The sequence below is a fragment of the Fulmarus glacialis genome, unplaced genomic scaffold (assembly GCF_000690835.1).
Source record: "Fulmarus glacialis isolate BGI_N327 unplaced genomic scaffold, ASM69083v1 scaffold45164, whole genome shotgun sequence".
NCBI lineage: Eukaryota > Metazoa > Chordata > Aves > Procellariiformes > Procellariidae > Fulmarus > Fulmarus glacialis.
Genome location: NW_009209541.1, coordinates 19,145 through 30,535, shown reverse-complemented (window position 1 = coordinate 30,535; position 11,391 = coordinate 19,145). Strand labels below are relative to the sequence as shown.

The 11,391-nt window shown below is 37.5% G+C and overlaps 1 protein-coding gene across 1 annotated transcript in view; it reads right to left on the bottom strand.

Moving 5' to 3' along the window:
- Nucleotides 1-1,381: 1,381 nt before the first annotated feature.
- SPAST (spastin) overlaps nucleotides 1,382-11,391 on the bottom strand; it is a gene marked incomplete at its 5' end in the record, with an annotated part of 25,257 nt that continues 15,247 nt past the window's right edge. Inside the window, 9 exons of the mRNA XM_009576861.1 lie at nucleotides 1,382-1,465; nucleotides 2,087-2,129; nucleotides 2,952-3,031; nucleotides 4,863-4,954; nucleotides 5,481-5,556; nucleotides 6,087-6,158; nucleotides 7,413-7,487; nucleotides 10,334-10,427; nucleotides 10,767-10,900. Coding sequence (XP_009575156.1) covers nucleotides 1,382-1,465; nucleotides 2,087-2,129; nucleotides 2,952-3,031; nucleotides 4,863-4,954; nucleotides 5,481-5,556; nucleotides 6,087-6,158; nucleotides 7,413-7,487; nucleotides 10,334-10,427; nucleotides 10,767-10,900 — 750 coding nt within the window. The remainder of the gene's footprint in view (nucleotides 1,466-2,086; nucleotides 2,130-2,951; nucleotides 3,032-4,862; nucleotides 4,955-5,480; nucleotides 5,557-6,086; nucleotides 6,159-7,412; nucleotides 7,488-10,333; nucleotides 10,428-10,766; nucleotides 10,901-11,391) is intronic.

Genomic DNA, 11,391 nt, shown 5'->3' with positions numbered 1-11,391 from the left:
GGGGGCGGGAAGAGGGGGGATCAAACCAGGGACCCAATCTCGATGGGAGGTTTTCCAGAACTAGACTTAATTTCCAAGTTAATCAATTAAGTACTTTGCAGATTAAAAGTCTCCACTGAACCAGGAAGCTACCAATATATACTGCCAACGTAAGTGAAAAGAAGTAGTAAGGGTTACCTGACGAAAAATTTAAAAACAAAAAACTCCACCCAGCTTGTAGAGCAGTGGCTAGCTGCAGCAACAAGAGCTTCATAGCTCAGTCTTCTGGAGATCATTAATTCCATTATAGTTTATAGAAAAAGTTGCAGAGGATCGAAGGAACACAAAATGATGAAGGAGGTTAAATACCCATCTCTTTTGAAACAAAGAAAGATGGCAGATGAAGCAGGCAGGACCCTCAACTTTTACACTTTCTCTAAACCCTTTCAAAAAAAAGGTGTACTTAAGTTGCATTTGTAATTTGGTTCATAAATTTGCAGTTAGAATCCAAGACACTGTCTTTTTCCTCCGGTTAGCTATTACTGCAGACTAAATATGGCCTGAGCTAGCATTCTTCAAGTACAGACAGAATTTATTCAGTTGGATTATACATCAGATTTCTGTAATGTTACTAACACTAAGAGGCTGACAAATGCTACATGACAAGACTGTACTACCACAAACAGAAACAGAGACTGAAGTACATCGACTTGCATGTTTTTGTTATGTCACGCTCTGTTTTCATTCCTTCCTGCCCTAGGTGCTCCACCTGCTTCTTATTCTAGCTTCCTTCACACACATTACGTTTAATTTCTGAGGGTGACCAACGCAGTACTGTGTCAATCTTAATGATAAAAAACATAAAACAATTTAGTTTCATAATAGGAAGGGCATTTAACCCACATTTTCCCAGTCAAATATGAAATTGAAAAGAATCCAAAATTATCCAGTGCTTGCTCTGGTATGTTGGTAATACCTTCAACAAACCTAGCAATGGACAAGCAAAGAAAAGTTGCATTTGATTTGAAATGCATGCCAAGTGCAAAACTGGTACTGCCTTTCTGCATCAGGGAGGAGAGCTGGACTGCTTGGGGGATGGGTGGAGAGAAGCATCCCCCTCCCGCCTTCTCAGGAAGAAAAGCACTGATGAGCATGTTTCAACAACAGAAACCCAGCCAGGTGGTGTAGGGAGAAAACAAGCACATATATATATTAAAAAAAGCATATATAAAAACACTTTCATACAGCCTGACAGTAGACCATCTTCCCAAAACGCATGCGATTCGTTCTCAGCAAGTGTTGTCACTATCTGATGATTTACATTAGTTACATTTTGAATGAATAAAACAGTCTGAACGAATGTAGTAGATGAGTATATTTATTTAGTATAGTTACAAAATACTTACCTAGCTAGTTGTGCCAACTCTTTTTGGGTCAATGGACTTCCTTGCTTGCTTAGAAGATTTTTTAGCAAAATCAATCTTGTCTGAAAAGAAGATACATTTATGAGATGTAAAACTCATTTTCACGGTACACTTAAAATTCTGTTGCAACAACGTTTGTCAGGTTAACTTTTGTACTTCACTAGTTTAAACTTGCCTATAGTGCCTCTGTGATTAGACTGCACACTACTACCTCTTCATGGGAAGAGATAGGCATTTGCTAATAATGAGATCAAGGGTCAAACTACTTCAAGAATAATACATTAGAATCCTCATCAAAACCCCTAATCTGCTGTTGAGCTGAATAACGTTACTTTAAGAAAGCTACTTTCATCTTTTGCAATAAACACTCTTCTCCAGCCAACCAAAAGTGCTCCTGCAAGCCCTACTTCAGACTTGTCCGTGCCTGCCAGTATGTAAGCAACACCTCACTAGCCAAGAAATACCAGACTGGCTACTAGCACGTGTAAAAAAAAATGCAAAAACTTAAGACAGTCACCAGGATTAAAGCACAGTGTATATGGCCAAGCTAGGCCAGAAGTTAATTCACAGAATTGTGATCATCCACTAGGGCAAGTTAAAAATAGCCTATGAAATATATTTTATACTCTTTTTTAATAAAATTGATCTTAAAATGAAGAGAATGCATGGAAAACAATACTTACTTCCTCATTTGGTAAAGACACATATACCCGTTTGGTGAATCGTCTAGAAAAAAAACCCAAGCATATATACAGACACACTTTTATAATGTTTTAGCACATACAGATCTAACATTTGGTTTGATAAATGTCAAAATTTCACTTACATCATCAAATTCTAGAGAGTAGAACTACAGATTTAAAAAACCCCAAACAAACCAACAACCAAACAAAAAACATGCACGAGCCAGTGGTGTCACCTTACTCTTATTTGAAGTTATGAGACTCCTCCCAGAGAAGAAACACTCTAAAAGGTAGAAATACCACTGACTACCAGCAACAAAATGAAGCATCTCTTCATTGTACACAAAAAGTCTTTGGAATCGTTAAAAATGTGTTTTATTTGTTCAGACAGTGCTGACATGCCTATTTTCCTCAATCAAGAATGAAAAGAGAAGAAAGTATGAGAACTTGTAGCAAAAAAAGTCCTAAGGCAAATCTACTTAAGATCTGTAATTGCATGGGACATCAGAAGTCCAATAATCACAGAGAAGAAATACTGCATTTCACTGGTCAATTTTCTTCCTTCATCCTGCCATTAAGATCCAAATAATAAAAAAGCAATATACAAGATGCAGAAGGGTTATAAAATGCTGACTTGGTCTCAACTGGTATTGCTGGTTTAGACAATTCCAAGGTCATCGTGCTTGTGCAGATGTATCCCAAAAGAGAAGAGAGAGGCACCTCTCTGAGAGGTTAAATAATTTACCCTTGCCGAACAGCTTTTGCTACTTATTCCAAAACAACCAATACACTAAGTAGCAAAACCCGCTTTTCATAATGAACATCATATTATTGTATTCAAACAAAGGAAGAGACATTTTGATACCTGAGAACAGCATCATCAAGCTCCTGTGGCCTGTTTGTTGCTCCCATCACAAGTATTCTGTCCTCTCCAGAACACTGCACCTATATAACGTAGGAAGGCAAGACAGCTTTCGGTTTACATCAAGTAGTAATACAACAAAACCAGTTAGAGACTTGCCGTGTATTCAGCACACTGATGGGATCTTACTGCATGTGCTCCCCCCCCCCTGCAGTTAGCTTTAGAACATTCTTTAGATAAATGTGAAGTCAAACTAGGAAAAAGTAAAAAGAAAAAAAAGAAGGAATGTAAACACAGGACACTATGCCTAAGTTACGTTGCTTGAAAAGAGTCTTGCAAGAGTACAAATGTTGCTGTGGAATTGCACATTATAACGCTGGAGAAAACTGAGATTACAAAAAGCACTCAGAAGTTTAGTCATCCAGAGATAATTATGTTTAAAAAGCTAGAGACTTTCTGCTGTTGTGGGTTTTAACACCAAACATTGTTTTGAAGCCTATAGAGAAAGAGAGAATCAAGCTTTACACTAAGGTACAGCCAGAACCACTAAATCAGATCAGAGGTTCATCTAATATGGGTCTCACAAGAAGCTAGTAATCAAAATGAGAAGCTGTTCAATAGTATACAGACACAGTAATTTCCCCCCCCACAAATCACTCAATTGCAAGACTTGATGTTATACCCAAGAATATGGAGACTTGCAGCTCCGGACTTCAGAGAAAACATTTGGGTATCAGAGATGTGTTGTTACTCACCTATCGTCCAATCCTTCATAGACTTAAGTTCATTGATGCCTTACTGAGTCCAAAAAGTTCCACAAAAATACTATATGATATAGTTATACCTTGATCCAAAGTTTGCTAACTTACTAATTATGTTTAATTTTCCCCTTTTCATTTTAAGAGAAAACTCTGTGAGAGTGTGTGTGTTTGTGTGTGTAATAATTTCTGCATATCATTGTCACATTGCATTATTTGTCCTGATTCACCGCACTTTGGAAAAGTTTTTCCTGATCGCAGTGTCTCTCTATACAGTTATCTTCTCCTCCTGTGCCTCATTACTATTGCTTCACCACTATAGCAATATTCCACTGTGCTAGTGGAATATAAACTAAAATTGTTCAACACAAAAAACAGTGCTGTGTGACAGAAAAATATTCTGATATTTATTTATTTATTATTTATTTATTGTGTTCCCCCCTGCCCCCAACCATGAAACCCAGTTCCTTTTCGTGGGTATTACATACATGCTATTAAATATATTCTTACTGTATCCTGTCATCTCTAGGTCATGATGCCAAGAAAAAAATTATAGCTCAATAAAAAGCATACTAACACAGAAATTAATCCTTCTGATGTGTCAGTGCTGTGTATACCCATGATTTGAACTAGTCTGTTTGAAATCCTCATCCCTCAAGTCTCACCTCACCCCTTAACAGTGCACGTTTTTGTGACACATATCCCTTAAAAACCAAAAAGACACTACTTAAAAGCCATTTAATCTTCTTTTACTTTGCCAGAATGAAGAGATGTGCTTCACCAAAACATGCAAGTGCAAATAAGGATTCAACTCTGCCTAACCCTCAAGTGTCCCTCTTGCCCTGTAAGAACATTTGTTCTCACAACTCCTTTATTATTGCCATTTGTTATCCTTTCTTCTCTGTCCATTGTCTTTCAACCCATTATTTCAGCTCATCTCCGGATTACTACCTCTCACCCCAGACTGAATTTTCCAGAATACTACAATACGCAGGTGAAAAATTAACAGCAATAGAAAAAAAGCTGTTTGCCGACCAAGGTAGGGGGGAGGGGGACAGAGCTAAGCCCCAGCAGCAAAATCCTCTGTAGCTGTACTGGCACCCACTACATTAGCCAATTCAGCTAAATCAAACAATACCCAAGACTAAATACTTACACCATCAAATTCTATTAAAAATTCTGTTTTTAGACGCCTACTAGCATCATGTTCACCTTCCCGTCTTTCACACAAAAGGCTATCAACTTCATCTAAAAAACAAAGAAGTACATCTTAATTAAGCATACAACATCAAAGTCGTCTTATTTGCCTAAGTTCTTTTGCTAATATAGGGCTCCAGTAAGAGAGATCAGATCTGTATTCCTTAGGAGACAGACAGATCCTAGTAAAGTTTAAAAGCTTGTATAACGTGTCGTCCTTTGAATATGTAACACCAAGCACAAATGAGAGAAAAAAAAATCCTTCTGATAAACTGCAACTCAGGACAAGCAAAACCCATTTTCGCGTTTGAAGTTTAATACATAAATGGACTTACTCTGTAAAGGTAGTACAGCATTTGTGTTTTTAAGGGCATTTCTTCACACTATTAACACCAATTAAATAACATAACAGTAATCTAACATGCTCTAATGGAATTACTCTTTAGCTAGCAGGTCATATCCAAGACGCTTGCTCTGTACTGCAGAATTACCCGAAGAAGTTTACCCGATGATTCCAATTTAATAAGTCAAAATATTTAAGAAAATACACAAAAGTCAACAACGTTTAAGGTCTTACCAATAAAAATGATAGAAGGCTGAAGTTCTCTGGCTACTGCAAATAGAGCACGCACCAGTTTCTCCCCTTCACCTACCTAAAACAACAATAAACTGTTTTTGGAGGGTGTTTAGAAAGTGTTTATTACAAGAGAGCTAACATAAGGACCTACAGAAAATCTTGCTGATAACCAACCACACTTAGTCCATTCATACACTCTCAGATTATCACTAGTTCAATATTACATACAACAGCATTGTTTATGTCTTAAGAGAAACATTACAACTTCACTTATGATCACAATTGAGCTGTCAAGAGATTTTGGTGCCTAAATTATCAGAGTGAAAGGGAGCTGGGACCCACTTAATTTACTTTTTAAAGAAGGAAAAAACCCACAACCACTCATCTATATGACAGCCAGGGTCACCCTGAACTGCAAAAGCCTTTGACATTGAGTTATCACAAGCACAAAATAAAATTTTTTACTTCACAAGTCACTCTTTGAAAACTTTATGTTCACTATAGGCTAACAGTTCATCAGGGACTCATCAGAAGTCTCTGGCCTTCTTAAGCCCCAACTACAACATGTGTGTTTTCCGATCAATATAATTTACACCTGCTACTTACGTATTTTGAAGTTAGGCTCGCTGCACTTATGTTAAAGAAAGTAGCATTTGATTCTGCAGCAACTGCTTTGGCCTAGGACGGAGGGGGGAAAAAAAGTACTTTTTTAAAACATCACATTGAAGATACTTTTCTGCTTCTGTAGCTAGCACTCATGTCCTGATTGACAATTTTGAAAACACCTATTCCTTCAAATGGAACATCCTGTAGATGCTACAGAAAACTTCTGTACAGGCCACTTACAAATAAGAATGGATAAGCAGTCGAACCACTACAGAAATTTCCAGACTCCCTTCGACTTTTCTAATCACATCATCTCCACAGCCAACTACAACTTGCTTACTGAAGAATACAAGTCTCCAGCTCCTTTCAATGTATCCTGAGTAGACATCTGAAACAGTTTTAACTAACTTAGGGTGCTAATTTAGGGCAGCAGTTGGCTCAAATCACATTAAAAATTATGGGGTTTTTTTTTCCTCTTTATCCTATCTATACAAAAACTGTTTCAGAGGAAAGCTAGGAAGAAGAATCAGTTCAGCCAGAATGCTCATACAGAGTACCCTCTTCTTTAACAGTTTCATCACATTCAAGAAATTATGATTCCCTGGTTATAGTGTTTAATTTTAGTGATTAGCAATTATGTTCCAGTACGTAAAACACAACAGATGAGCCCAAGTGAGCTGCTCAACATTCGCACTCCTGCCCTTCAGAGCTGATCTAGCTTCAGCATCAGCAAAGGGAGTGTGCAGCTGCAGCCACGCCATGTGATGCAGGACGATGTGCCTGGCTCAGCTGCATCAGGACACGCGATGCTCCCTGGCTGATGCACAGCCATTTCACTCCAGTTCCCTGAATCTAGCACATCAGGCTGAGAAAACAAGCAGCAGCCAGACAGTTCTACAGCACTGATGCTCTTTGCAGTGTGGAAGTGAGACAACTCCCTTTCTTGCTACCATGCTCCTTCCCCATTTCCAAAATGCACTTCTAGTATGTTTTAGCAGAGAGCAGACCATTTGTGATTAATCACTGCTGTACGCAAACAATTAATCATGTTACTTTTACTCTCTCTGAAAATGAAACTTGGACTTGCTGGTTTAAGTTTTAAAATATTACTTGTGATATTGAAAAGAATTAAATAGAGAACAGTTTAGCAATTCCCTCCCCCGTAAAATCGACAGTTAGGAACAATTCTGCATTTTTGTATTAAATTGGCACCGTAACACATATCCAGGAAGAATATACAGTTTATTACTACAACACCCAAACTGAAAGCCACCCCTCATTGTTACATTTTAATACACCAACTCATGCATGAAGTAATTTTCTCACCAACATTGTCTTCCCATTTCCTGGTGGGCCGAACAGCAATAAACCACGTGCAGGAGCTCTAAGTCCTGTAAATAACTGAAAAGTACATCATCATAAGTTACCTTCAAAGAGTTAAAGAAAATGTCGATTTACCTTCGTAAGAAAATGGTTTAAGATTGAGGAACGGCTCACTGGCTAGCAGTGTAGCAATAGTAGCGGTGCTACAACAACAGTACAGGTTTTTAGAGAACTACATTCTATCACTAACTTGACCTAATGCACATCACTATTGTTTCCCACACAACAGTTAAATTACATCATGAGCATTGTGAGCATAGAGGCACTGTGAAAGGAGTATAAAAGGCAGCAACACATTGCACAAGACAGACCAGCCTAACAAGCTTAAAGTCCCAATTGCATTTAAAAAGGGGGGAATGAAGGTGTGTAGAAAAAGAGTTAAAGCAATGTTCCTACTAACTCCATATGGAAGAACCCCTTCGTCTTTCTTTTTTTTTATTAAATGAAACTTGAAAAGACAAGCTTTGATCAAAACGATTTAAAATATTACTTAACAACCACCTACCTTCTCTAAATGCAACTGATAATAATCTCCTCCCTCTCACTTTGCATTGGATTCATCTTTCCTACACTATAAAATTGCACACATCATATGTAGCATAACAGCAAGCAAATCTACAAGTTCTCATAGAGTACACCTCTCTCAGTTACTCCCATAGCCTGTTTTCCCCAGCACTTTGTATTTACCACTTTTCTCAAGAGTTTCAGAGTTCCTTTTTTGGTCTCGCACTCACCCCTCTATTCCAGCTTCCAATAATTCCAACAACCAACCAAAAGGAATAGTAGGGAGTCTCTTATATATACACACCACGTCTAAACACCACTGTCGGCAGGCATTTCTTTCCACAATATCCATGATAACAAATGGCTCCATTACCAGTGTGGTGTTTCTACAATGACCGACCAACATGCGTTTTCTCTATTATTTCATCATTCGCAGCATTTTGTTTGTGCTTGACTTTGATCACTAAAAATAGTTACCCAGTGTGATCCTATTCACTTATACAGACCACCTACATTACAAACGTATTGCAGTGTTTTAACCTGGATAACTACATTCCTCAAGTGTTTCTGCTTTCCACGTAGCACACCACCATGTGCATCTCCTGCCTGACTCCTTTTGTTTGGAATCATTCTTTGGGAGTTCCACCATTTTCAGATAGTCCAGACCAAATCTACAACTCTCCCTCACCTTGATCATCACATACACAGTTCAGCTGCAACTGCCATTTATCTCTGAGACACGCTAAGCTTTTAAAGTTTTTGTTAACAGACATGTTACCATACTAAACTGGTCTGAACTAATTGCTACCATTTTATTAGCATCTTACTGCTGAAATGGTTGCAGCCAGTGTTTTCTGTTCATTCACCTCAACTCTTGTCCTGCTCTCCTACAAAAATACCATTAATTGGCTTATTTAAATATGAATTTGAGCTCAAAACTCACTGAGGTTAAAACTGAAGTAGTATTTAATTTACTAAATATTCCCTTATAATTGCCACATCTACCACGTTCATTTACAAGGAATAAAACCAACCTCTTTTCTTCCAAGGAACATTTAAAAATTTGCAGGATTTTCTGTCCTTGTTATGTCTCAACCTACACCAAAGGTCAGGCCCATTGCTAGCTACAATAATACAAAGAAGATCTTATTGAAAATATCAACCATTATTGGAAAAGAGTCATAACTAATCCAAGCCTCACATTTCAAAGTCCTTCCCACCCAGCTCATTGTGAACAACAAACTTGACATACTAAAGCACTGTAATAGCAGAGATGGGACAATGACATTTTCCTTCTGCATAAGAATACCAGAACATGCATATTTGATGCCAAAGCTTTGATTTCCTCAGGGCTAGTATTACCATGATGCTATGCCAGGTTTAGGATTTCTTCCCCGTGACGCTTCAAAACCAGAAACTGGATTAAAGGAAAGAAGAAGACCACAGAGCAACTCCAGTCATCCATCAATGTGACAAGAGAGACCCACAAGCAAACAAAGAACAAACAGCAATTTTGCTTGAATCATCAGCACTGCAGTAAATAATTGCATGCAATTTCTGCAAAAGTCCAGCAACTTTTAGCAACTCCAGCTTTAGAAAATGACCAATTTAATTTTTTAAAATGTGGCTCAGAAAATTCCAGTAGTATATAGACCAGACCTGAATCTAGGCAGTCACAGTAGTTGAGGTACCACCTCAAATAAAATAAAAGCCTGAACAACCTATTTCCACTCAGCCAAGCAAAGAGGAAATCTGCCCTCAAATGTTATACACCTCAGTGTACTTGCTTGTTCGCTACTACACTTCTTTGCATTCTCTTCTGCTGTGAATAGACTATTCAGAATGTCTAACCAACATCCACAGAGAAAACATGACCACAATACCAACTTAACATTTTTCAAATCAGATGAGATTTGTATAGGTAAATTAAGTCATCTGTTTCACTCTCCCTATTATGGGCTTTGTCCTTTACATGTCCATATAGGGTTAGACACACAGCTATAGCTATCTGGAAGAACAGTCAGCCTCACAAATTTTCAGGATTTTTTTTTGTTGGTTTGGTTTGGTTTTCTAGAGGTTTGTGGTTTGCTGGTTTTTTTTGTTTGTTTTGGGTTTTTTTTTCCTAAGCTATTGCCTTAGTCACTTTCTCCAAAATTGACTAAGCAGAAGACAAGGAATTTCATTGTAGTATTTTAACATATAAATTCTTCATTCTCCTTTTCCAAGACAGCTATCACCACACAGCTATCGATAGCAATCATAACCAGTAAAGACAGGATTCAAGAATCACCACTTCATGTGTGAAGCACAATACATTTCTTTGATTCTGTAACAGAGTGATAACAAAACCAGCTGCTTACCTCAGGTCTAAGAGAAGGAAGGATAACAATTTCTTGCAAAGCTTGTTTAGCCAGTTCCTGCCCTGCGATATCATCAAATTTGACAGCTGGGCCACTAACAAAGAGATGGAATACTAATTAGTCTAACAATGAGATACTCTTTTTCAGCTGCAGCTGACTAATTTAATGAATTTGACTATTTATACAGAACCCTTTTGAGGAAATTTACAACTTATATTGCTAAGCATTTAAAAAGAGAAGCATTTCTGATTTGAATTTTCATCCTTTTGCCAAAGTAACAATAACAAAAAAAACCAAACCCAAAACAACCCCCAAAAACCCCACAACAAATAAAAAGTACTAATTTTCATTCCAAGTGACCAAGTGGACCAAGACTGTACTGAACAAAAGACTCGTTCTCTGCATTGAAAAGTCTACTTTCCTTCAGACTTACCTATCAACAATTTCATTCAGGATAAGATTAGCAAGGTTACTGTCCACATTTCTAAATATTTTCAAGTCTTTCTTTTTTCGAGGAGCAGTGGTAGGAGTAGAAGGCTTATTTGTTCTGCTATTTTTAGGAGCAGCCTGGAGAAGGGGGGAGGAAAAAAAACAAACAAAAAACCAACTTGATATTTTTAAAGCATATCGTTAACAAAATTTCTTTTAAATTTCATATGCTCCAGTAAAACCTGATACCTTAACACATACCAGATATTCTGACGCTGTATTTTACTACAAATCATATTATCATATTCAGCCACAGGCAGAACATCTTAGGCTCCAGTGGAGAGGGGTTTTCTGGTTTGATTTTGGGTTTGGGAATATTTTTTTTTTTTTTTACGATAATTCATTTTATTTAACTATGGTATTTTCCCCCAGCATACTCTAGAAATAGAGCACCACAAACTGTTTTAGATTCTCAATATTTATAAGCAAGAATTTCTACTGCTGTCATACTTTGCTAACAGGCCATTTAAAAACCATCATATTATAGCAGCAATAATGCTTAACTACATTTATGTTCTGTCCATTCTGCTTTTTATTCTACTTTACCATGGGAGTAGCAAGGGGGGGAG